Source organism: Ambystoma mexicanum, chromosome 6p (assembly GCF_040938575.1).
Source record: "Ambystoma mexicanum isolate Mex_15411 chromosome 6p, UKY_AmexF1_1, whole genome shotgun sequence".
NCBI classification, from domain to species: Eukaryota; Metazoa; Chordata; class Amphibia; order Caudata; family Ambystomatidae; genus Ambystoma; species Ambystoma mexicanum.
In genome coordinates, this window is record NC_090935.1 from 282,654,571 (window position 1) to 282,682,349 (window position 27,779).

Below are 27,779 nucleotides of genomic sequence, written 5' to 3' on the forward strand. Positions count from 1 at the left end.
TTAAGTGAATATAGGCAAGTCAAACATAGGAAAATACAGTTCCCTTGAAGAAAACATCAAAGTCACAACACTTGTAATGACAAAGAAAAAAATTTTTTTTAAGGTCCGGGATACTGACACTTGTGTATAGTAGTTGGCGATGTAACATGTGAGTTTCACAATTCACTATAGAAAGCAACTCAAAGAGAATTCATCATTCAGACCCTTAGGTTGCAAAGTGTCAAGTGTGTGGATCCAGTACTTCTCTCGCTGTGACAACAAGGATTGGTAATTGCCACCTCTGTGTGGACGTTTGACAATTTCTATGACTTGAAATTTAATTTGTGCAATCGTATGTTGGAATTCGATGAAGTGCCTTGCCACTGGGGATCTGAGATTCTTACATCTGATGGTGGATTTGTGTTCTGACCATCTTTCTTTGACGGGTCTTGTGGTTTGTCCTATGTATAATTTACCACAGGGACATTTCAATGAGTAGATGACACCTGCGGAGAGGCAGGTGGAAAAGTCTCTGATTTTGAATTTCTTCCCAGTTTGTGGGTGAGATATCGTTTCACCTTTTATAACATTGTTACAGTTCGTACAGTTCAAGCAGGGAAAGGTACCCTTCTTTATGGTACTCAGTACAAGTTGTTTGTCTTTAGGAGGTCTTTCCGCTCTCACTAGTTTATCTTTGAGATTATGTCCACGTTTAAAGGCCATCATTGGTGCTTTGGGAAATAATTTCAGGAGAGAGGGATCATTGTGTAGTATGGTCCAATTTTTACGCAGAGTTTTGCTGATTTGGAAACTCTGTCGTGAGTACTTTGAAATGTAGAGTAGCGGTGTGGACTTATCCTTGACTTTAGGGATGCGTAGTTGTTCCTTCGTGAAGGTCTCTGATCTGTTGCGGGCTTCTCCTGTGATAGTATCTGGATACCCCCTAGATCCAAATCGTTCAACTAGAAATGAACATTCTGAGTCAAGGCCTGCTGGGTCTGAGATAATTCTCTTCAATCTTAACATTTGACTGAATGGTAGGCTTTTGAGCATGGGTTTAGGATGGAAACTGCTGAAATGTAAAAGATTATTCACGTCTGTTGGTTTATGGTACACCGTGGTGTCGATGTGACCCTCTTTGATCTGTAAGCTCACATCCAAAAAATGTAATGAAGGGTCCCCTACTTCCATTGTGAATTTGATTGTGTTGTTCACTGAATTCAGATGTTCCAAAAAAAGATCCAATTCATCTCGTGTACCACACCAGATACCGAAGATATCATCTATATAACGTTTCCAGGTCAAGATTTTAAATGACCAAAATGGGTGATCCAACACGTTTTCTTTTTCAAATTTATACATGTAGGTGTTAGCATAAACCGGAGCCATGGCCGACCCCATTGAAGTACCTGATGATTGTACATAGTATTGGCCCTGAAATCTAAAGTAACTGTTGTGAAGAATTATTTCCAGTAATTCCACAATAAATTCTTTGTTCCCTCTTATATGTTCATGATTCAACAGGAGCCAGAGTACAGCATCAACCCCTTCGATGTGGGGAATAGAGGTGTAAAGGCTGCATACATCCATACTAAAGAGAATGCAGCTAGTGTCCAGGGCTATGATTTCTTGTAGACAGTTGAGGAAGTCTGTAGTGTCCTTCAGGTAGGTTGGTATTTCCTGGATTAGAGGTTGAAGTAAACGATCCACATAGATGGCCAATGGGTCAAATATGCTATCAGTTCCCGCAACTATTGGTCTGAGTGGCGGATTAATGTTGTCTTTATGAACCTTTGGTAAGCCATAGAACACAGGCGTGATTGGATATTTGTTTATAAGGAACTGACTTGTTTTTGAATCAATCCAGTTGTTTTCCAAAGCATTGTCAATAGCTTTCTGGATGATGGCTTTGATTCTAAGTAGTGGATCATTATCAAGTTTTGTGTAAGTAACGGTGTCGTTAAGTAGTTCCAGACATCTCCGTGTGTAGTAGGATGAATCCATGATCACGATTGCCCCACCCTTATCCGCAGGTTTGATAGTTAAATCTTCATCTTTAGCCAGCTGTTCAACATGTTCAAGTTGGCTATTCTTAATATTAACTGGTTTAGTGCTATGGTAATTAATTCTTTTGAGGTCATTAATGACACTCTTCTCGAAGAGATCCAAGATCGAATTTTGAATCTGAGGGTCGAAAGTACTCTTGGGGCGCATCTGTAGGATGTCATCCTCTAGGGCCTGTGATTCTGTATCCAAATCGGATTCGAAAAACATCTTCAATCTTAATTTCCTCAACAATCTGTGAAGACAGATTTTTTCTTCAAATAGTGATGTGTTGCAAGTAGGAACAAAGGAAAGTAATGAAAGACATCTGCTTGAGAAAGTAATGAAAGACATCTGCTTGAGAAACTACTTTATTTAGGCGTTCAGCCAACATGGAGGCATCCACATAGCTTGGTTCCTAGAACCAAGCTATGCGGTCTAGTGTTTTGGGTGTGGTGGGCTAAGGACTACTTTACAGTGGCTATTTAAACCACAACCGAACAAGACAACACGCTTTGCGTTACTTTGCTTCTAGCAATGTGACGCTCACTGTTTCCAGCTTTCTCACAAGCCTGGTGAATTATGGACCTGCAGAAAAACCAAGAACATCGTTAGCAGCAGAATCTTACCTGCATTCACCATCCTTCACTGCTCGCAGCTTCTGGGCAGCTCTGTTGGTGGAGTTCACCGCCCGGATCGAAGGACCCGAGAAAAGGAGAAAGACATCATTATAGGAGTTAGTGGAGACATTACAACCGCAAAGCGCTTAAAGACTTACCTGGTTGGTTGCTTTTCAGCCGGCATAGCTCCGGAACTCCATCTGCGCTGGGAACTCACTGCAACCTATGAAAAGAGAAAAGCACAGGTCAGTGAGGACAAGACATTGCTGCGCTACGCAAAGCGCCTCCTTACCGCATCATAGCGCTATAGCGCGCCATCATCTCCTGGTGAGAACCAGCATGTCCAGTTCTCCAAGCAGACACTCCGCGCTCCTAGGGAGACTAAAATAAGACACATTTAGAACAGAGAAAAGGCATGAAAGAATTACGACGCCATCAATCGCAATAAGACCTACCTGAAAGACACTACAAGGGCAGCAGTCAGTGAAGTGGGCCCGCGCCCACAAAAGACAACGCGCCCCTGCCCAGAGAGCAGGACGGAGAGCCCACCCATTCCGACAACCAGGTGAGAAGAGAATCTGGAGGGGCTGGAAACACAAGGGAGGTGGGGAAAAACTTACCTTGGTCGCCCAGTCCTAATATAGTCTTCATTTCCAGGCGGAATCCCATCGACACCGAGACCACACCAGGGAATCATTTGGAAGGGCACCAACGGCCAACTGGCTGGGTGGCATCCCCGGGGATACCAGGTGAGCATAACCGTTATTTGCCGCCGCCAAGACACTGCATAATGCAGCATCGAATGAAAAAAGGAGCATTACAAAAGTTGAGATTGTAACCTTAGCCCAGGCAAGTGGGCAGGCAAGGGTTTAACATCCAATAATGACTGGATATTTGAAGTACAGGAAGGAATCAGCAAGCAATGGTGGTTGTACCCTTGCAGAAATACACAAACCCCACCTACAATCATAATGTGACCATAAAGATGTCTAAAACTAAAAACTGCACAGAAAGGCAATAGTGTGTGTTAGTTATCAATTTAAGGTGTTCTCTTCATTGTTATAATAGGTGAAAACATTCCATGCTTATAATTATCAATGGAGATAGCATGGTCATGGAGTTTCTTTGCTATTTTTTCAAATGGAACAAACACCAACCAAAATAAGGAACAAACACCAAAAAAAATACAACATGGGAGTGGTGTCTGCAGGCCAACAAGACAACTTCTTACCAATTAGAGCTTGCCTACAAGAAAAAGAAAATAAGTCAAAAGATCAAAGTTAGATTTAATAAAATCATGGAAGCTTCCAATTATGCACTTTGTTTTTTGGTTTATTCAATCAGCAGCATGAACAAGAACTTTTAATTTGGGACTACAATTCTCATTACAATCCCATTTATATTTCTTCTTGATTTCAGCAAAAGCAAGCCCTTTTTGTTTGGCTATTGGGTGTCACTTGCGATACCTATAAGCCAAAACTATTGCATTGGAGTACAGGTAGGGAGAAACAGGGATGGACTTGCCCGATCCAACACCAACAAGCACACGCCTTCTCCGGTTGATCAATGCTCGCTCAGCAGTCGCTAACGCTACAAAGATCACTGACCTGATTTCGTACAACCTTGATACCTCATCACTGAAATATGGTTCACCCCTTACTCACCACATGTTTTCGATGTCCTCCTTCCCCAAAGCTACTGCATCCAATATGCAAACTGGCCAGGAAGGGCTATAGGCGGGGTGTCAATCATCCACAGGAGCAATTGTCCATGCTCCATCCTCCCCTCAAATTTGAATCACTCTCCTGCCAGTTCCCTCATGTAGGACCACACCACAGGAGTGACTTTCATTGCCTACATCTCCAATGTACTCGCCTCTACCAAATTAGCACATTCTAATAATGATTTTCTCTGGGATTGTAACATCCCCGAGTCACAGACTGACAACCACACGTTTGGCACTGACCAGTTCCAATGACCTTAAGCAAATTGTGCTCTTCCCCACACACAACAAAGTAACACTCTAGACTTGGTCCTCTCATCGCCTCCTACCACATTACCGGGCAGACCCTATCCCTCTTGACTGGTTTCACCATGCTGCCTGATCATTATCGTTCACCCACTCGACTACACCCTACAAAGGTCCGACTAAACGCCTCCTCACAACGCAGCTGATTCAAAACGTTCTCGGCCAATGAGATAGAATCACACTTTGCAGACTGCCTCACAACAGGGAATGCCTCGGGCCTCCTAGAATATTCAACAACTCTGCTATGAAAATGGACAATAATCATGTGCACCTAAAAACAAGGCAGGATAAGACCAAATCCTCTGCCCCTTGTTACAACCCCGAGCTAGCCTCCAACACAGCTCAATCAGAGCCCTAGAGAAACAGTGGCGCAGAAACCGCAACCTGTGAGACTGCACCAACCTCAAACCTCTCTGCGCCAACCGTAGGATTCTGATCTATCCACCCTGGGGTTTAATACACAGTTAAAATCCCCACCCCAGATCACTGCGCTCCCCATACACATGATAAGGTTAGTACACAGAGTTCTGAAATATGCGGCCGTATTCTGACTGGGAGAGTATGTATTTACAATGCTTATCTCCCTATTCTCCACCAATCCCCTCAGTATGACCATCCTCCCATACGTGTCTGCCATTTCTCGCAACAGTTGAAATGGGACATGCAGCGCCACCCAGATGAGCACTCCTCTAGCATAAGCAGAATATGTCGAGCCCACCACAACCCCTTTCCATTTTTTCACAACCATCTCCATCTTTTCCCATGTCAGGTGAGTCTCCTGCAACAGTGCAATGTCTATCTTTTGTCTGCGCAGGTACAACCTAGCCTTGTTCCTCTTTAAGTCCCCTGACATGCCACGTAATTATTTTAAGGTCCCCCATTAGAGTTCCCCCTTCCCCTCCCATCGGTGCAGTCCAGATCCCACTTCCATCTCAGTCTATATAGGCTTGTTCCCCAATTCAAACTTCCCTTAACTACAAACACCCCAAACACCCCTAACACCCCTTCCTCTCTCCCCTCCCTTCCCCGACTTTATCCCCCCCCACCCCAACTGTTGCCCAGCCTCATCCATGGATCTCAGGCACCCCCGCATCTAGCTCTTTCTGGCAATAGCCTGTACTCAAAGCTCAGCAGGGTGAGGTTGCCCTAATGGCTATCCTGCTACTTCTACTGCTACTCGGGGGGGTTAAGGTGCTGTGTCCTGCCGCTCCCATGTGCTTCAATTCAATCACACATCGCTATACAGTTTACTCATGTGTTATTCCAGTCCGTCAAGTTTCAGCAAAATCAAGGATAACATGTCCTAGCTTCAACACTACCCATCCGTTCCCGTCTAACAGAGTCTTTACCAAATCTCTACTGGGATACCCCGCTATGTGATACCCCAATATACATGTAACATCCTAATCACTTATCGTGCTCTTCTTGGGTCCGTTCCGCATCTCGTTCCGGACAGCCCTGTAGGTCCAGCCATGTCGCGGCTTCCACTGGGGTGTCAATAAAGAACATTCTGCTTTTATGCAGTACTTTCAATCTTGCAGGGTACAGAAGCATATATTTGATGCCAGCCGTGCGCAGCCTCCTCTTTACTGCCACGTAGCTATACCGCTGCCTCTGGACCAGCATAGTATAATCAGGATACGTTGTTATAGTAGCCGAGGCTCTTTCGATCGTTCCTCCTTTCCGAAAGTACTCCAATATCTTCTCGCTGTCTTTATAGTTCAATATCTTGGCAATTATTGCACTGGGAGGGGCTCCAGGCTTCGGTTTTCTCATGAGGGCTCTATGGGCACACTCCAATGTGAATCCATGCGAGAGTTTGTCGGCCCCCCATTTCCTGCAGGATCATGTTCTCAACATAATCCGTAGGGTCCTGGCCTTCTCCCTCCGGCAGGCCAACCACACAGATGTTATTCCGTCTCGCCCTTCCTTCGGCTTCCTCCGCGCGATTCTCCAGGTTAGCCACTTGCTGCTTTAGTATGTGGACCTCCTTTGCATTACCAGTGCTGGTGTCTGTTAGTTTTGACCGCACTCTCCAGACTGCTTGTCCTGTCCGCCAGCGCCCTGATGTCTTGTCTCAGCAGGTTGACTTCTATTCCCACTGCGTCTATTTTAGCCTGAAAGGAGGTTCGCAGGTCCGCCATTGCTCTATCTCCCATGAGTCTTTTAGCTCCGTTATAGCCGTTAGTATCTGTTGGTTTTCGGTCCCTGGGGAACTTTCTGTGGGTGCATTTGCCCCACTGTACGCCGACGCCGCTGGGGACTGCTGCGTCTTTGGCAAACGCTTCTATCGTTGGTGGTTTGCTTTTGCCCTTGATTACTCTCCCTGCCATCTTGAAATCTTGGTCAAGTATCCAAGGTTGCTTTGTTCTTGGTGTGGCAATTCTGTCTCGCTGTCCCGCCGTGCCACTTGTGAGTCACTCCAGCTCTGGGCTATGCTTGAAGTACCCCGTATGGATTCACATACGCTGAGCTATATCTTTGGTGGGTTGTGTCCTCCCACGTTTCCGTTTGTCCTTACTGCTTCTTGTAGATTGCTATTGGTCCCGGTCGGGCCACCTATCTCTTGGACTCCTTATACTCTGCGCACCACTGTCTATGTCTGCTGAGGCCGCTCCCGCACCATCCGCCACCCAGCTCGGCCATGTGCCTCGTGCTTTCCAGTATTCACGCTCAGTGCACGGTCCCCACACTTGGCTGCTTTCCATTCTCAATGGATCCGGTAGGTTGTTCCATAGCTGAGCTGCCAATACCCATTCTAGCTGGCTTGTTCACCGTGGCCAGTTACAGGTTCTGTTGTGTGATCATCCCTTTCGCGGCCCGCCTTCACAATGCAAGTTGTTCAGTCAATGGGATTAGGCTCCTCCAGGTCCCTTAGCAGCCCTCAATAATCCATACCTTTCCCAGGGGGCTAAAATGAGTCCAGGGACGTTATAGTGTGGTTTTGGCCCCAGAGACAAGGAACTTCTCGTGTTTCCAGGGGTTCTTGGCTTCACCTTGTGGGTTACCTCTGATCACTGGGGGTCCTCAACTGCTGGGCCGGGGGCAGTTCGCAACACTATTCTTGGTTGTAGGCGTTTTAATTTGGGCTGCCATTTAGTGTGCTTTCACGTGCATCTCGTGTTCAATATCTTCGTGTTCCGGGCACCATTAAGACTGCATGCATGCTTTGTGTGGCTGCTGTGTGTGGCTGCTGTGTGTGGCTGTTTTCCTCTCAGCGTTCTGTTGATTTATGGCTGTACCCCTGCCCACGTCACTTGTTGGGTATGCCGACAGATGCTGCAAGCTTTCTGCTAAATGCGCAGCCAGCCGTTCCCCAACTGTGTTCGACAATTGTATGTTGTGAGGAGATCCTGAAATGAAGCCTTGCATTGAGCCCCCAGACTAATCCATTACAGCCGTGAGTGCGGAGTGAATCGCACTTGATACTTGGTGTCTTCACAGGTGCAGGCTTCGTCTCCGTTCCGGGGCCCGATGTATATTGTGGCAGCTCGCCTACGTCAACCTCAGGACTGTGGCCACTTTGTATCTTGTTCAGACCCAGTCACTCCCCCGCACGCTTTGCTCTCCCAGCGCAGGCCACTCCGAGTCAGTGCAGGTGCTCAATCTGCAGCCCCCGAAATCAGCCTCTCATGTGGGCTATGCATTCCTTGGTCTCCGGTCAGGGCGTACAGTGTGATCTATACCCGCAGTGCACACGGCCGACGCTGTCCTCTGTCCCGGGCACTCTTGCCATGCGCTTGCTGATAGTTTTGTGGGGTGACCTTCAATCCGTCTCTGCTCGTTGTTTCATTTGTTTATCTAGCAGTGGCCAACTTCCCCGCCGCCTCGGCCAAACCTCGGGCTCTTCTGCATCTAGCGTCGTAGGCACAACATTGATCCGCTCGACACTATATCCTCACGTGTCTCAGAGCTTCATACGCTCAATCCTCCAGTTATAGGACTTTTTCATGAGTATTTATGCAATTTCTTGCAGGATGATGTGCAGATCGCAGGAGCGTCAAGGAAAGCACGTCCTCCTACATGGCTCCTTAGCCACGCCCCCCCTTTTTAACCTTTACATGGAGCCTCTGGGCACTCTCCTTAAAGATCCCAATACAGCCATCCACCAATATGTGGGTGATACTCAGTTGTAGATGAGAGTAAATAGCGCACAGGGCATCATTTGTCTCTGCAATTTCCAAACCATCATCCTATACTAGAGGTCTACTGCCTACCACAAACTAAACCCATCCAAGATTAAATAAGTCCTCATCAGTACACCTGCTAAAAAAACTACTTGTCCAACAAAGATAGGCGCCCATATGGATTTGATCCACAACTTTTGGATTCAGTAAAATCCTTTGGTTACACCATTGACAGCAGTCGGTCTATCCAGAAACACATAGCCAATAAGGCCCAAAATAGGCTGCCTCTGAATCTTTACCCATTGAAAAATCAAACCCTTCATCCGATGCAGCATTTCAGACTGTAATGCAGGCCCTTGTGGTCTTGCACATCGATGGGTGAAATGCTCTCCTGACAAGGCTCACAGCTGCTCACTTGGCTCCACTAAAAACATCCCACCACGCTGCAGTACATCTTATTACAGGTGCACAGAAAATTGACCGAATCACCCCCATCCTACGCGCACTATATTGGCTTCCTCTCCAGGCCAGGGTAGTGTTCTAGACTGCATGTATCATCTGCAAAGCAGTCAGGAGTAGCATACAAGCGTACCTGACAGCTAAACTCCACATATTCAGTGACACGCCCAGGGTGCTGCAAATCAACCAACCCAATTGAACCACAACTCATCCACAAACAGAGGACCCACACAAAATCTTTTTCTTGTCATGCTGGTACTCGATCCTGGTGTTGGCTCGGAATGTCACCACAATTCTCCAATTTCACAAAACACATGAATTTTCGTGCTAATTCCAATGAACACACAAACCTCAACTCCCAGTACTGCGCTACTGTTATGCCAGCCCAAATGCTGGCTACACACACTATTACAGTGCTTGGCTGCTCTTGAGTTAGGACCGCGTTTTAAACAATACAATAAAAATAAAATAAATACACTGTCAAAATGCCATTAAAAGTCACACACACAACAGAAATGCATCGTTTTCTAAATTGGTACCGCTTTTGGATCCATCCCACTCCCACCATACAAGATTTAAAAAACTCTGTTATTGCACACCAAATAACTTTTCGCTAATCACAGTACGAACAGGAAAGTTCGAGAAGTGTCTGGTCTCATATAGAGACCGACAAAAAGGAGGTTTTGGCAGGATAGATTCATATCCTTACTTAAGACGGACCAGGAAGAGGGACAAGATGGTAACCTGCATTCGGCAGTCACCTTCTTGCTCCCACCCTTTAGAGTAAAAGTAGCTGAACGTGGCCTGATTTGGAGAATATTCTCACTCTCCAAGGATGCTACACCGTTCGCTGCCGTGACTTCCCCATTCCTCGTACGGGTGCGGAATGACGTATTCTACACACTTCATCACTTCTAAACGTGCATTGAAACAGACACAGAAAAGAGGGTGGCAACAAGTCATAAGGGTTTTATTTATTTGTGTTTTTGTAGAGCTCTTTATAATGAGAGAGTCGATTCTTGGGGAAACGTAGACGTGGTGGGGAGAAAAAAGCAGGAGTATCCGGAGAAAGGGGACTTCATTCAAAACAGACATAAGCTACATTCCTGATTCTTCAAAGCAGATGAGTTGTGCACAAAACAACGCTGGAGGAGCTTGAGGTCGATGAGTCATGGGGGAAGCAGGTTCTGCTGGTCTCGATCATGAGGCTCCTTCCTTTATGTATAAGGGGCCGTATGTAAGAACAATCCGCCTGGCAGCACAAAAACACAATACTGAGACAGGAGCACATCACTAAAAATGGCTAAACAACGAAAACATGCCCATACCTATATGATGAGATCATCCAGCAATCTGACAGATGCAAACAGTGAGGTAAGTTAAATATGGCGGCAAATCAGGGGGCCCCATTCAGCCAGGAGACTACAATAAAAACAAATAGGCTACATACATCATCCCTAGAAGAAGGTCAGTTTCAGAAGGAGAAAAGAAACGCACAGAAGCAACTACGGCAGGCAATGAATACACTACTATCGCGATCATGATTAGGGCTTTCAGAATGGCTGGTGCAGAAGTCAAACATGATCTGTGTCCCAATGGGAGCCCTAGTTTACTGGTTGATGGGAGGATGCAGAAGTAGTGGTATATGACATTAGTGACAGGCTGGCTACAGAATGGCCAGACGCCAAACTCAATAATAGCTATTATAGAAGCGGTCTGTATGCATGTGCACTGGCCCGCCACACTGTATGGTATTATACAGATGACCATCCTGAGGACGCCAGCATACCACAAAATGAATAACCAACAGTGATCCCCATACCGCAGAGTAGAAGCCCTCAAATGGAGCCACCACAGTGGGTGATGGATGAGGAAACTGACAATATTACAACCAAAGGCGAGCCGAGCTCCGCCAGTGATCTAGACTACGCCAAGGATGTCCAGGAGAAATGTAAAGAGCTCACCTACAATCTAGCACAACTCTGATCAGCCGGAAAGACCCATATATATATATATATATATAAAAAGATATGCAGCAAACACTTGACAGCAGTATTGAGTCACTTAAATGGCAATCTAGATAAAGTACGCCAGGCAATGGTGGGTGTAGCAGAGGCTGTGGGAGAAAGCCAAATAGGACCAAAAAGGCATGGTGAATGCACAGGTAAATGCAGAAAGTCAATGGGTTCAATGGAAACTGCCCCACTATGCCTAGCAGACATATGGTAAGTCTACATTTTGACATAGATCACTCAATTACAGACAGGCTGGGGATTGGCACATATGAACATATCATTTCGGGACTGGACAGCTGTATGCACGAATTGAAGGTTTTAGAAATTAGTGGCATTTCCAGTCAGGCCAATTCTACCCATTCAGCGACTGAAATTGAAGTAGGTGTTGGATGAGGCCATGAGAGAGAAAAAAAGGTTCTGGTCCATGTACTTCATGACGTCAAGTATGCACAGATCAAGATTGTCACATTAATACATAGCTGTATGCACTTATGCTCAGGGTGCAATTTTGTCATTGACTTCTGTGGCAGGTCGAGAGTAGGAGTCGGACACACAGAGGACTGCTTCCCTTTCTTTTAATAAAACTGATGAGAAAAACACTAATCTTTCCCCATTACTAAAGGGATCACCCTGTCTATCTAAATTAACTAAAAAGGTGCTGGTCTGTCATCAGAAGTCCAAAGTAATCCTCCTCCGTCCGAAACCTAACTCTACTTGACCCTACCACTAAATAAGCCAAAATAATGTCTCTTCTCCTGGTCTCGTTTCTATTCCGGCATGCTTCGTAGCGGCTTGCTCTTCGGGTCTTGATTTTATCTCCTGTGGTTATTTGATGCACAAATGTCATTCTTGATGTTTCTTAAAGTTATCTTCCCTGATGGTCTCTTGAGATCTCCTTCATGAGCTCTTCCACTTCTTCCCAAAGACTAGTGGGTCCTGTACTCTCTTGAATACTAGGTTCACTACCGCGAGATACTCCCTTACACGCGTGCCTTTCTTTGCATCCCTTTTCTTCGGGTCCACCCTTCCCTAGGCTTTGCATAACATTATCCACATTATAACTCCCCCCTTTACTGGGTTCTCTTTCTTGGAATATCTCTTCCTCGATCTTGTTCGCGTGCCAGTCTTCTCACATCTTTCAGTACACAAGATAATGCCGTGCTCTCTCCAATGTTCACATATTAAGTCATAGGGTAATTTCCCTTCCTCCGATGGTGTTTGTTTGCAGTCTTTGTTTCCCGCATGGGAATATTAGATCCCTTTTTATAGGTTTTTCACATCTTCAATTAGCTGGTCTTATTGGTAATATCGCGTACTTGTGACTGGAACAAGTTTTGCTCTTCATATAATACAAGTCTTCCTGTAATTTCCCAACTGGGCTATTTGTTACTAGCTTTGTCAGGTTTTTACAATTCTCTTTTGACAGTCTTATATTTAGTATCTCGTCCTTATGACTGTGATGAGTTTCTCCAGGTATAGAATAGTGTCCCACCGGCCTTCTACACTTACAATTATCCCTTGTACATCCGTGTATGCAGGGGAACCTTGCAGGGCTTGGCACCCACTCTGGTAGCCTCTGGCTTCTCATTGCTCACATTTGCCAGTGACCAGTTTTCACGCTCCCCTATGGCTACAGCCAAATGCGGGTGCTGGCGATAGGGACCTGCTCACACTCCCAGCAAGAATAGTCTTGGAGTCATTGCCCGGGCGTCCTGCCACCACCTGGTACAGAGTTCCTCTCTCCCACTTCACAATGGTTTCTCCGTTGTATGCACCGGGCCTCCGGAGTCCCGCACAGGCATTCTTCACGTCTGCGAAAGTCACAGGCTCCGCGGCTTGTCTCTGCTTCGCCACTCCAAGGTGTGATGTCAGGGGGCTTCCTCTGTGTACGATATTCTCTCTTTCTTCCACTCATTCCAGTTAAAAATACTTCCCTCCTTAAGAGCCATCTTTTCCTTTTTCATATTGGTTTGTTTCAGCATTGCCTTCAGGCAAATATAAAGATGTCACATTCTTCGTCGCGGGCAGTCCCATGTATGTGGCTTCAATATGTGGTCGAGAGAGTTCCTCACAGGAATGGTAGTCCTTGCCCCCTAACGGGGAGTCTTTCCCAGTGTGGCCCAACTTGACTGAAGAGACAAATACCCGCAATTCATCACACTTCATGTCCTGATGGACCATATTACTTTATTTTAGGAAGTATGTCTGTTTTATTGAGATTTATAAAGTGCTTTCACCAAAGCGCGGTACATTAAATTCAACAACAGTACATGACGTGAAGAAGATAAATGCGTGATAAGTCTTAACGTCAACTGCTGGGGGAGCAGCACGTTTTTAAGACATGAAGGAAATCTATGCAAAGACGGTGAAGAACGGATAGGTAAGGACAGCGAGTTCCAATGTTTAAGAGCTAAAAGTGAAAAAGAAAGCAAACGAAATGAGGCGCAAGGCAGTTAAGCAACAGAAAGAATATGCAAGGATTGATAATGACGTCCAATACACCCATTTGTAGACACTGGTTTAAATGAGTACACTTTTGATCAAAACCAACATACATGTATGTGTATATGCAAATGTGAATGTGGGGGTAGGAGATGGGGGTGGTGTGCTGCAGAGTGGTATGAAGGGTACCGCCCCATAACAAAAAAACAGGGTGACATCCTATCGACCAAAAGTTCACGAAACAAATGCACACACTGAAAAGGTATCTACAAATATACATAGTACCTAATTAAGACAATGCATAGGAGAGTACAGAGGTAACAAGGGGGAAAATAGAGTGCAGCAAGAGCATTTGTAAACAATGCAGAGGAAGCGAAAAGGAAGACAAGTGTAAATTGGTAGGAACAAAACAGACAGAAGCGAACACAGAGGAGTGAGTGGACAAAGAGGAGGATACAGAAGCAGAATTGTAGACAGTGTAAAGAGGAGTAAAGTGAGTAACAGGAAGACCAAACAAAAGGGCAGAGCAATAATCGAGGCAAGAGAAAATAAAGGAAATAACGTTAGTGGCTTGAAATGAAAGGAACGGGAGGGGAGGGTACAACAAATGTTGTGGGGATGGAAACTGCAAATGCAGGCAGTGATGGAAATATGTGAGGGAAAGGAGAGAAATGAGTCAAAAGTGATGCCAGGATTATGAGCAAATGCAGAGAAAGAGAAGAAAGGGAGGAAAAGCAGGAGCAGGTGGGGCGGGTGGAGAGGAAGTAAGGACACAGGAAAGTGAGTAAGAATGAAATGAGACATGAGAACACATTCAGGATTGGGTGGTAGAGAAACTGTTTGAGACAAAAGAATCAAGAGTGTCAGAAAAGGATGAAAAAAGAAAAAGATCAGACAATCGTCTGAAAAGTAGTAACAAGAAAGATTACATTAAGTGATAAGGTAAGACCGAGAATAGAATAAAGTGAGTGCAGTAGTGGACCAAGAACAGGTGAGGAACACCATAAAGGAGAGGACGTGGGTATGAGATCTAGCCAGTCCAGGACACAGACTAGGTTTGCTCAGAGAGAAAAAAAGAGCCAAACCAGTGAAGGACAGACATTCCAAGAGAAGAATGAGGAGTAGGGCGAAGGACTGTAAAAAATATTGTAGATATATCTAAGTACTGAAGAGAGAGAATCATGATGAGCAGAAAGAAAATAATTACAACCACGAAAAGCAGCATAGAGAGCGGGTTAGAAACCAGACTGGAAAGGAGGTAGAACTAGTGCTGATATAGATGACCCCGGTCTAGGAAAGAAAGGGGGAGAGGAGAAATAGAACTTAAGATTCCAGAAAGTTACAATACATAATGGTGACTGCTTGTTTGAACGAAGAGGGACAGTATGATGTAGAGTGGGAGAGATAAAAAAAAAGTTTTTTAAAAAAACAGGAAAGGTATAGGTTGAAGATAGATGGGGTCAATGGGGAGGGGATGGAATCAAGAGAAGAGGCCGTATGATTGGCATAAGTTTAGAAGGAAGAAAAAAGGAGCTAGAGAGGATAGAGGAGAGGGGAGAGATTAGACAGAATGAGCCTCAAGCAGAGGAGTCTTAAAAATAGTCATTAGTGGAGAGGACAGCAACCGCAATTCGATATTGACGTTTCATCCATCAGTGTTCAACTTTATGAATTGAGGTCCTGAGAGCAACAAGAGAGATAACCATGGTTGTGGGGGGTTTGCAATAGTGGGGAGAAAGAAAGAGGGAAGAGGAAGGCAAGAGTGGAAAGAAGTCTAGTGTGAAGAGGACAGAAGAAGCCATTCATCAAGTGAAGCAAAGGAAAGGGATTGAAAAGAACACGGATTGTGACAAGAAAAAATAGAGGAGGAAGGTGAAGCTATTGCAGTAAGTGGGAGACCAGGATAAAAGAAGAATTGATCAATAGAGTAATGAGGGATGACACATACTGCAGTGTTGAAATGAAACAGAAGAACAAGAGATGAACCCGAGACATAATTGGGTGACTGAATATGACTGAGATGGTAAGAATCCAGCAGAGCAAGGAGAGGAGAAGAAGAATGGTCAATATTAAGATTAGGAGAGTGAAGGTCTTTGAGAAAGGTTTGAAGAGGACCTGGCAGCCTGTAAAGGAAAGGAAAAAGGGGTGTAGAGAAGAGACAAGGTGTTCAAAAGAAGAGTACTGAGGAAGAGGCAGGGAAACAACCGAGGAGGGGTAAAGAATGTCAACTCCACCACCTTTGCCACTAAGTTGAGAGTGAGAAAGGTTTGCAATGGAAGAGTGGTCAGAGGCACAAGTAGTCAGAGGCTGAAGTAACTGGGAACTAAAGGGTACAGAGTGCCTATACTTTTTGGTATCATCAGCCATCGTTGCCTTACTGTTTGTCAGCCGAGAACCATTCCTGGATGTCAGCCAAAGGTCACATTTGATTTTTGCCGTCCCTTACTGAGGATTTGAACCTGGGCCTGCTGCATATGCTATAATTTCACATCCAGTTTAGACATCTTGGAGCTGATGGTTGGCTGTTTATTTCAGTACTCTGCTGAGACATAAAGCCCATTCTTGAGCCCACCTCATATCTACTCCTGCAGTGATCAGTGTTTTTCTTCTGCATTTAAGAAACCAATTAACATGAAATTGCTGCAGTCACAGCTGTGAGTGTAGGTAATGGATGGGAGTCAGGAGAGTCTTTTGTCTTTGGCAAGTCCCTCAGGAGATGTGAATTGAGGGCGAGTAGAGGGTATATGAAATTGTACGCTATGGGAGACAATGACAAAGTAATGGTGTCAGTTCAAGACGTATTTTCTTTCACTGTGTTTTTCAGTCTTTAATAGTACAGTTGTAAAACACAGTGGTGCGGAGTGGAGGAAAGGCATATCACAGCTATTGGGCCAGTGGGGAGCGGGGCAAGACATCAGGGTACATAGCTCCGGTACTTTAACACTTTTTAACACTTTGACCCCTGCAGTTAGTAGGGTCAGATTCCTACCTCAGTAAGGCAGATAACATTTAGATATAGTCGGAGGAAAAGATCAAGAATCGAATCAGACTTGTTACAGATGTACCAGGCATTCCACAATCTGATGGAAAATAAAGAAGGCGGAGAGAAAGAGAAACATAAAGATAAGGTTAGATAGGTTATAGGAATGGGTAGAAGAGTAGTGATTAACAGAAATTTGAAAAGCTAGAATATTTGGAGAAAGAAAATGAAAGAAAGATGCACAAGAAAAGAAGAAATCTGTACAGTAAGGGAGAAGGGCTTAAAGGGCGGTGAAAGTGAGGCAATTGGGGGACATCGAAGGGAATCCCTGCAGAGGAAGGAATAAAGTAGAAATAAAGCATAACAATATTGTAGGAAAGTTACTTACAGAGGAAGAGATTGAGTGGAGAAGGGCTAGTGCACCTGCAGGTGCCAATAGGGTCAAATATGGAAAGTTAATGCCCTAGAATGAGTCACCATTTGATGAGGGCATGCACAGCGAGGACGTACGAAGAAGGTGTACTATTGGAGCACAGAGCAGCACATGGCCCAGTCACGCGAGGGCATTGGGAGAGGATCTGGATCAAAAGCACCTTACCTGGCAGGGTGGTCTGTATTACACAACCTATATCTCACATCAACAGAGACATATGGGCAAAACATGCCTCCTGACACTTCCCACACATCTCTTTGATTTGAAAAAAATAATTAAAAAAATAAATCTCATCTCAAGGGGCTCCCTTCATCATCTATGGCCTCGACCTACACTTCCACATCCACATAAACACTTTGTTGTATGGCAATGTTGCAACAACAGCACACACTTGGCAAAGCATGATCTCACCGATTAATACAGCCCTACACCCACAGCTCTTTGGCATTGGAAATCACAGGCTAACGCAACACAGCGTAACTATTAGGGCCATATTTTATGTACTGCATGGTTCTCTAGGGCTGCTGAGTTTTTAATTTTCTCAGCATATGAGTGAGAACATGTGCAGGAATGTATGCACTTTATGAAGAGGCAAGTGAGTGTATGCAACCCAGCACTTGGCAAAGCGATGTGCTAAGTGACTGTCTTCACTCCGTGCCCCGCCCTAACACAGGATCCAATTCCTGAGGTCATACTACCAGTTTTCTCCACACAAACCTCTGTCACGCTAGAGAAAGTGTTACCTGTCCCCTGTGAATACATTATTTTCTCTCTCTCCCATGCCCATTTGCAATTTCTGCATCTAGAGGCCACATAGATCTCACACGCCAGTGCAAATGTTATGAATCAGTCTGGTAATCTGTTTGCCCCAAATGACCAACACATGTTGGGTTGTGGTGAGCCTTGCATGCTTATTCCATTATTTTGAGGCTTGTGATCTTTCCAAATATCTCAACTGAGAATCAGTATGAGCCATTTGGTCACCTTGAACTGCGACTTCCTCGCTCTCTCTGTGCAGTGCCAAGTTTGCTGTTGAATTTTTACCACTTTCGTAGACTGCAAATTGTTTCAAATTCTGCTGTTCGAGAATTTGCAGAACTTCTTACATCTGGCCCAAGAACTCGTCGACAATAGAAATGAACTAAGGTACGAACAAAATCGCAATGCTTGGTCTATTCTGAATAAACACACACCGAAAAAAGGACGTTTGTACGTTTTCCATTAAGTTTACCTTTATGACATATTCGGTTTCTTCCCTGATTTGTGCTGGGGTGGATCCGTAGAATAGGAAAGAACTTTCTTCTGTCTCTGGCTCCCTTTTCAAAAGTCCATTTTCAACTAATGGCATTTTTGCCATTGCCAATATGGCCGCCCACTCTGCAACATAAAGACTCCGACTTAATTTGTATTTTGCAATAAATATTTCACATAACATACTCCAATATCAGACCGACATTTCCTTAAATGACCTTACATTTAAAAAAAATGGAAAATATGCATTAACTGGAAAAAATGGAGATCGCTTTCCAATCCTCTTAAGAACATTTTTCTGAAGCAGCAAACACAAGCTAAGAAGATCACAGGGTTCTCCCATCACTTACAGCAATACGTCAAAAGTACTTTCTTGGAAATACAGTCCACACCTAAATCTCACAATTAACAACAGACCAGATGATCTTTCTCAGGATCACACTTCCAAGATCTGGCTTAGAAGAATGTTTTGAATGTGGTGTGTGTGTCCTGATAACAAGAGTGATGCGTAACGTTGTTTGGGCCGTGTGAGCTTTTATTTATACTCTGAGTGCCAAGACAACTTTAATTTTTCTAGACTTATTTCTGACTGGAAAACACCAGCACGCTAAATCTAAAGATTTGAAATCACACCAATACTTTTTCAAACACCCCTTCAGCATGTGATCCACGTGGTCGTAATGGAGGCAATTCAACTTAACAAGGTATGTCCCGAGTAGGCAAGGTAGGGCCGGGAACCAAAACAAAGATGCACAGGTACACACAATCAATACATAGTGGGTGCAGAGTGTCCACCCGTACTGTGCAGCTCCTTTTTTTAGCCTGGCAGTATTCCACTGCATTACATGTGAGTGCAAGTGTATGGTTGAATACTCGCAACCCAGCTTTAAAGAGGTAACATCTTTCAATACTCAGGAATTCGCACGAATCAGAGGTTTGCAAACCCAAACCATATTTTCTAGAGTTGTATGCAGCTCAGACAAAACTGTAAAATTACAACTCTTAAACAGCACTCACCCCTGGTGAGTGACAATCGTCTACTGGTGGGAAATGGGGTAGAGGCGAGCAGCTGGCAAAAGCCCTTGTTCTCAGCTTCCATGTGCAGAATCTGTGCATGCATGTTCTTTTGTAGCCTACTGTATCCAGGATGGCCACTTGTCATTTAATAGCACTCCCTAAGCCTTGCTCTTCAAAAAGCTGATGATGGCCCAGAGTTGCTGCAGGACGCCAGAATATCCAGCACTGGCAAGGCCAGGGCCTATGCCATTAACTAAGAGCAAATGAATCAGCAGATAGTAGTCACCCATGTCATATTTGATTGGTTAAGGAAGCATGAGGTAGACATCTGGGCAGAGAAGCAACACCAAAGATGCTGGAAAAACTGGACACATAGTCCTTCCAGCTGTCAGTTGGTGTTAGGCAAGGTGCACCACTGAGGAATTTGAGGCTACCAATATCTCTGACAATGTAATCGCCAGGCTACCTGATCAGCAGGCACTGGAACCGTTGCTCCTCCCTACAAGTCCCAGTGTGATTGGCAGCTAGACTAAGAAAAAACAAGCCCAGGTCTTTCTGGGATGGGAGTAAGCATAGCACTGAGTAACACAGGCTAGGTGGCCAGAGAGCATGGTAAAGGTCTTCCCACTGCAATCGTTTGCTCTTAAACTGTTGTGATTTTTAAGGGGAACCGAGGAACAGAAAGTCATCCCTCATTTAAATAGAACCATCCTTTAGTAAAGAGATACTGCAAACTGCAATGTTCAGACACTGTGTTTTGCTTGTGCGAGTTGGAGCTTTAGGATTTACTGTGCATGTCTTTGCCTAGAATATAGCTATGTTCACCTTGACATCTCCCGCTTCTGACAGGTTTCCCTTTTGGAATATGTAAGTGTATTTTAGGCTCCCGCTTTCCTAGGAAAAGCAGCGTTAGCAGACAGAAGTCACCATACTGTAAGCGTTCTCACCTGTCTCAATGTGTGAATCTATGAGTAAATTCACCTTCACCAAATCTATTACAACATGCTGTCCTCCCTTATAACACCGAATACGATGACATAAGCTAGCTGGTATCAAAGGCTTGTATAGCGGGTCTTTGCTCCCAGCTAGCAACATTGTTTCAGTTTGAAAGCTTGTCCTGTCTAGACCACCCCTTCCATTGAACTGCATGCATCCTTTGGGTATAGGACAACAGTGCACGAAAGGGGAGAGGGGATTCTCACTTTCACCTACGTCTCATGCTGCCGTTGGTTTTGTTCTTGGTATTGCTTTTAATTAATACATTGTTCACCAATACACCAGAATCATGAGTGGTCATTATTCATTATTCCACCACATCTGCTTCATTGAAAACAGGCAACTCACCCCCCTCCCCTTATTCAATGGACATATCAGAGCTTTAAACAGTATTCTAGAAAGATCAATTGAAACAAGCTACTTAACAATCCCGCATGTGAATCACTTACAAAATGAAATCGAAGGTTTTCTAAACTCCCTTCAGTGGGGTTTCTATTGCTTTAATGTGTAAAAGTGCATATTTCAAAATGAGTGGCAGTGAATAACTCTTTCCCCTTATTCTTGAGTGGATCTGCACCAGCAACAGAACTCTGATTTGTGGTGTAACCAGGGAATTACTTCAATTACATTACCCTTGCAGGCGTGTGAAAGGTTAGATATCATTGATCTCAGAGTTTGCACTTGGCCATTGCACAGGGAAGGTGTCAAGGGTCTATTGTATCAAATCTTACTTCTCCAGAATCACTTACACCTCTGAAATATTTATCAATTTCTCAGGATATTTAGTCAATTTATCTATCACCACCCCCTCTGTACTTTCACAAATAAAAGGCTTTCAAGTATTGTTCCCCTCAGGATTATTTCCCCTTAATATTTTACTTTAACATGAGTTTCTTTTGGCTGTCTCAGAGAAATGGGCACCCCTCTTAAGGACTAGTATAATTCTCCCCATCTGTAGCAGGTGTGCATCAGTCAGCAAGATTGTGTCCCCTTTCTTCCACAGTCCGATTCCCCTCTTTCTGCATTTGGGCCCATCTACTATCTTTCCCACTGAATGAGGCCTGGGACTTTAAATCCAGGTAGGCCCCTCTTGCAGTGCCCTGCTTGTAATCCAAAAATTGGTCCAATAGAAATTGGTCCAATAGAAAGCAATCTATTCCACTCTCCTTGCTCACCTCCTTCCCCTCCACAAATTACAAATGCCATATCATATCAGCCAGTAAGGGAGTCTTCAAGGGAGTGTGTGTGTCTATAGAATCTATGGGTTGGAACTTTAATAGGAGCATGAACCCCACCATTTTGAGGGGTGTAAAATGTACCCCATCAAATTGGTCAATGTATGTGACTGTACAGTGTTCCAAATGTGAGATCACCCTAAACCATCCCCTTCATTCTCATTGAGCATATCACTAACGTCTTATTGGAATGACTTCCACACCCAGGTTCCCACCCATTTGATGTGAGGACATCTTGGAGATTTCTACATTAAGCAGTTCTAACTTTGAAAAACAGCACACACATTTCTCACGTGATCAAGTTATTAATTGGTTCAATAGATAGCGAACACTCAGGCAAATCAAATGATGCAATTCTCATAGCGACACAGCATCTGGTGGGTTTGCTATAGTTTTTTTGTCTTTTTCAAACTAATGCTCTAACAAAACAATTTCCTTTGCAGATCAGAATAGCAGGCTTTCTGGGACAAATTCTGGGATATGTATGTAACTAATTAGCATGCACTGCTTTTTTCACAAAGATACCCATATTTGCCCGATTTACATAATAAACAATATTTCACAAACATTGTTTTATATCCAGTTGAGAGAGCTTTTCACCCTGGACACTTTAAAATGAACACTCTAGGACCTTCTGCTCAGAAATTGTACGTGATAAATTGATTCCCAATGTAAAATTCAAAATGGCATTTGTCTTCTCTTCCTTTTTTCACCATATTAAATGGCACCTTCAGTTCCTCTGGAGGTTAACAGAACATCTAGTATCCATACTGGTCAGTTCCTCTGAGCTTCGGTTTGGGACATTTAAGACCCCTGATAATGCTAGGTCACCATGGTAAATCCATGGTAAATCCATGGTAAAACTGAAATCCAGTTGCTCAGCTATTTGTTGACCCAGCTCCCCTGCCCTCCGAGTAATTATAGAATCCACCTGTCTATGTGTCAGACAGCCACTGTCTAAAAGTGTTACACTGCTTCTCCCAAGAAATAGTGGGATTTGATTTCTTGAGATGAGACTGCTGCAGAGAGACGAATTTAAAGGTCTTTAGCACTGTGGGATATTTTTACCCATGCAATGCGCCCCACTGCACCCCTTTATCAATGGGGATGAAACTGCCAAAAATGCATGCGCTAACCCCTTTGCGCGCAGAAATCTGCAAAAACTGCACATGGGTCATAATCATAAAAAGCTGCACACCCCTGCCTCAAACAGTCAAAGTGGGGGTGACAACAGAATTCTCACTGCAGGAGAATGCCAGTGGGTGCTGTTACAGTTAACATGAAGCAAGGCCACAGAATTGGGCTAAAAACCGAAAATACCTTTTAAAATGCAGCTTTTGCCACCTTCACAGTTCTGTTTTGGTGCTAGATCCATTCATTTTTCAGTGAATCATTGAAAGTAAAAGAATTACAGATCATCCAGTGTGGTCAGAGAAGCCGGGCCTCATTGATTGACAGCAGCTAAGAAATGTATCTCATAAAAAAGGCAGACCAGCAACATTTTTCAGTTCCACAGGAAAAATTCGGCTAAAAAATGGCAAAACATGTAACCATTTCAGCGGTGGAGAGGAAACTCTGATGTAAAGGATTCAGTTTAAATGTGCTTTTTCTGATTTTATTAGAGGGCATAATTATAAAAATATGCATTTGTGGTAAAGTTAAATTGTGGTTCAAATCAATGTGGCAGTTCTCAAATCACGTCATAAAATATGACAGCACTTTCTGACTTCCAACCAGAAAAAGGAAAGTGCTGTTGACCCATCACAGCCGTGGGGGTGTTTGAAATTCTGCCCCTACCATAAACTTTGTGATGTCACTTGGCATGATAAATGTAGGAACTTCACCACCTATTGATTCCTAACTTCATCCTGATTTCCGTGCAGCACTTTGTTCCTGTCTTCTTCATCCTGTTCCAGATCTTTTCATCTTGTCCTGATTCTAGACTACTTTTCAAAACCAAGGCCCAGCAATTCCTGAACTCTTCAGCTAAGCCCAAATTCTGAACCACCCCAAACTTAAGGGAAATTAATTCTGATCCAGTCTGGCTTGTTACCATTAAGGCTTGCCTGCTGAAACTCGCCATCCCGCCAATCTACTGTGTCCAACGACCAGAAGGATCAGTACAATTGACCATAACCGCCCAGCTGACCATCATGCCAGAGGAGACCTGCTGCCGGTAGACCTGACCCGTGATGACCAGAACTTGATGGTCCAATCTGAATTTACAGTGGACTAAGTGTACACAGGAATCATAGTAACCCTTAGTATATTTGCCTTGTCCTATCCCAACCTCAACCTATCCCATCTTTAATTTCAGAACCTCTAATATTGTCAGAACCATTCTTGCAACCCTGTTGTAATCCCTAATGTTCGCGCTGATTTTTTTCTCATTTTTTTTTATTAGACCATAAGCCATTAATGATTTGGATTAAATAAAGTAATTCCAATACAGAAAATGTAGTATCCGCCACGTGAAGAATTACAAGCTGCCGTGCGTGACTGTGGAGATTCCCGGGTGGCATTCTTCTTTTTCTTAGTCATTAATATAGTTTAAACCAAAACAATCTGTCAATTTTAAAACCGAATTTCTGCTTTTCTCTGTTCAAACGCCTCTCTTTAAAACTTACATAACTTCTTCAATTTCATGGCTAGAGACTTCATTTCAACTCTCAGTTAAACCTAAGACCTGTAGCTACATCCACAACCAAAAATGCGAAACAGTATATTTGACCCGTTTTTATTAAAAATTGCATAGTGAAATTTAGGCGCAAATTCGCATTTTTGCAAAGTTTTACACATGTCTTTTCCCATTCAAAGTGTTTAACTTCCATTCTGATCTAAAGTGTGTACAGTTGATCATATTGTGGCTTAGGTTGGTTAGAACCTGTTCAGTGTTGCTCCCATAGGAATTTCTATCAATTTATGGATTTTTGCACACTTTTCCTTGTTTCACAAAGCCATTTTCAACTGTCATTTAAAAAAGTGTAAATTTCCCAAAACCGCTTCTCTTGTTTGGGGAGGAAAGATTATATTCAAACACTGTACTCTGTTCTTTACTCCTGAATACCTGCTCATTTGTGCACTAAGAACTTTGCAGGGGAAAACTTTAACCTAAGCGCTATCTTTTCACAAACCAATACTGTTCTTTTCCCTGTGTTTTCTATTTTGTATTGCTATAAGTGAATTCAATTGCTTTACTTATTTTCCGAATTGTTTTGTCACCACATTGGTGATTGCTGCCCCATGTATATATATATATATATATATATATATATATATATATATATATATATATATATATATATATATATATATATATATATAAAAATGTGTTGATTTGAAATAAATATTTACCTTTACCAACCAGCCCGATTACTGGTCTAGTGTGACCTGGGGGGTATTTTGAGAAGGGTGTGATATGAGTGGTATATCAATCAGAATATTGAATCTATAGACATAATAAATAAGTATTTCATCTGTGCATTACATGCCAGGCGAGACCGCGTGTGACTGACCGAATCCTAAACAGCACAGACCCTCCTGGCAGTTGGAAGGTGTAAACAAATACAATTTCATTTGCAGGGCCTGGCTTCCTGTGAATGAACTGTAGGCAGTCATCAGCTTTTATAGTTGGCTTCAAAGCCAATGTTCACACCTTTCGCATTGCAATGCAAGACATCCCTCTTCTTATAGTTTGATGGGAGGGTGGAGGGCCATCTGGCAGTTTAGGCATACCTTGGTCCTATTCAAATTCTTTCCATGCTGAAATTGTCACCTAAAACGGAACAACGCTAACTTGTTCTTGTCATCAAAGTACTGCCAAATACTTATCCTTTTTAGATATCAGTTTTTTTCCACAAATTGGATTTTCAGTCCTGTAAAGTAAAATAGACCCAATGCAAGGCCCAATTCGGTTTTTCATTTCCCTATAAACTGGTGTGCTTTTCATCCCAGCTTGGACTATTTTTCCATTGAACAAAGGTTGCTGGATTCTTTCTGGAAACTGTAGTGACTTATTTTGTTGACGTTATCAGTTACTTTGGAGATATACATTAAAGATAGGCTGCAAACATTGCACATTTTTCTTGCACATGTCATTTTTCAGATGCTGTGTGAAGGCTCCAACTAAAATGTGTATTTTTAAACTTGTGGTTTTCTTCCTTTGTATCCTGCTCTTTGGTTTAGATTTCCCTACACAGGACAAAGAACCCATAATTATAGGATTTTGGTACAGAGGTTTATCTTTGAAAGGCAGCACCTGTGCATCAGAGACATGGCTGCCACTGCAGCTGTCAAATGGCGACTTGTGTCATTTGATTGATTGATTATTTATATAGCGCCTATACACAGTGTGTTTCAAAGCGCTTCAAGGAGGGAGGGAACATAGGAAAATACAGTTACATTCAGTTAAAGTCCTTGAAACTATACAGAATGTGAAAAATAACTATCGTAAAATAGGCCTGTCGACATTTCGGATAGTGCAAGTGCATAGAACAAATAAGGCAGATAGGGAAGGGAAAAGAAGGAGAACAAAGCAAGCAGTAACATTACTATGTCTGACGACAATTGATGTAGTGCAGGAGGTATACAGGAGGAGGGGTTGGAGGGGGAACGGGGGGATACGAGTGGGGAGAAGGAGATGAACAAAACATGCTACTGTGCAAATTTGTCAGCGACAAATTAGTAAAGCAGGGGTGGGGGGGGTACAAGAACAAGGAGGGGAGGAGGAGAGACAGACAAGCTGCTATCAAAAGTCTTTGAACTGGTTCTGTGTTCCTGGTAGAGCCAGTGCTGCAGAACAGGATACTGATGCAGCAGGACACAGGTGTATATACTATTCTTTTGGCTTAAAGTTTATTAAGGGGGATCCGATAAGCAAATTTCCCTTTGAGAGATGGAATTACCCTCATTTTATTAATGGAAAAAAAGCCAGGGCCTCCACACCCTTGAAGACGACTGTTCCTCAAAGGGTGTCTGGCGGAGTTCAACCTGGATGAACTGCTTAGGATGGACAGAATTGTTGCCAGCCTCCATGGGATTAATCGGTCGGCTGCTAAATTGGAGGCCCCTGCTGGCCCAGAACTGTTCACTGCCCAATCCATCAGCAGGCTGCACGGGGCATGGACAGCAATGACACTGATTCTCAAGACCTGGCACATCACAACAGCAGCCCATACATGGAGGAACGGAATGATCGGAATTCAGACAAGGAAAAATGGGGTAAAAGCTCCTGGCAGTGAAGCAGTAAATAAGCCCAAAGTCTGGTTATTTGGCAGTAAATCCTCACCAGCCCATTCCTCCATGTCAGCAGTGTAAGGTATGCAGCATATTACGTGGGAATATGAAGAATTTGGTGCTGCAATAGTACATTGGTTAAGGGGCATACAAGTAATGGTTATTTGTATAAGGGGACGCAGCCCAACCATGGTGAGCAGTTAAGCATGACATTATCTGGTATGGGGTGTGGCCAGATAGGATTATTCTAAATTCACATTCTACACATCATATGTAAAAGATAGCACTGGAGTACCAGCCGCAAGCACAGCCTACAGCACATTTTGTAAAGAGCACCATCTACAATTGGCACAAAGTTTAAGCACACTGCAAGGAAGGCAGATTGACCAGCCATCTCTGCGAGGAGGGTAGGAGGTATGGAATGTGCACACATGCAAGAAATATGACAGAAATTGATATAGGGCAAACATGTAATATTGCAATACTTGCACTAGGCCATTAGAAAATGGAAGAAACAAATAATGGAACATTGGAGAAGTTTAAAAAACAAAATAGAAACCGCCTGCTTGGATAAACATATTAATGTGGGCTATAATTTTGATGAATTCTAGTGGACAATATCAAAAATAAATAAGTGGTAAGACTTCATTTAATATAAATTGCAAATTATTTAAGAACAAAATGGACTATTCCTTACTTGCAGCCATATAACTGACCTGAATGAAAGCATAGAATGGTATAATATCAAATAGAGCAGGAGACAAGTTTATTTACTAAGCTCCGGAAAACAGACACAAAAATGAAAAAATGCTGTTATATCCGTCTATGTCCATTAGAATCTGTCTGAAAATGCCATTATGTCTGCCAGATGATTGTACAATGTATACACACAATTGGCAACAAGATTGAGTTTTATAG

General features: G+C 43.5%; 1 protein-coding gene across 4 annotated transcripts in view; it reads right to left on the bottom strand.

Annotated features, from left to right (window-relative positions):
* Window positions 1–27,779, bottom strand: part of CCDC68 (coiled-coil domain containing 68) — a 459,254-nt gene that overhangs the window by 313,543 nt on the left and 117,932 nt on the right. For all 4 annotated transcript variants that reach the window (XM_069627009.1, XM_069627008.1, XM_069627010.1 and 1 more), the window contains one exon: window positions 18,359–18,504. In XM_069627009.1, coding sequence (XP_069483110.1) covers window positions 18,359–18,484 — 126 coding nt within the window. In that variant the 5' untranslated portion in view covers window positions 18,485–18,504. The remainder of the gene's footprint in view (window positions 1–18,358; window positions 18,505–27,779) is intronic.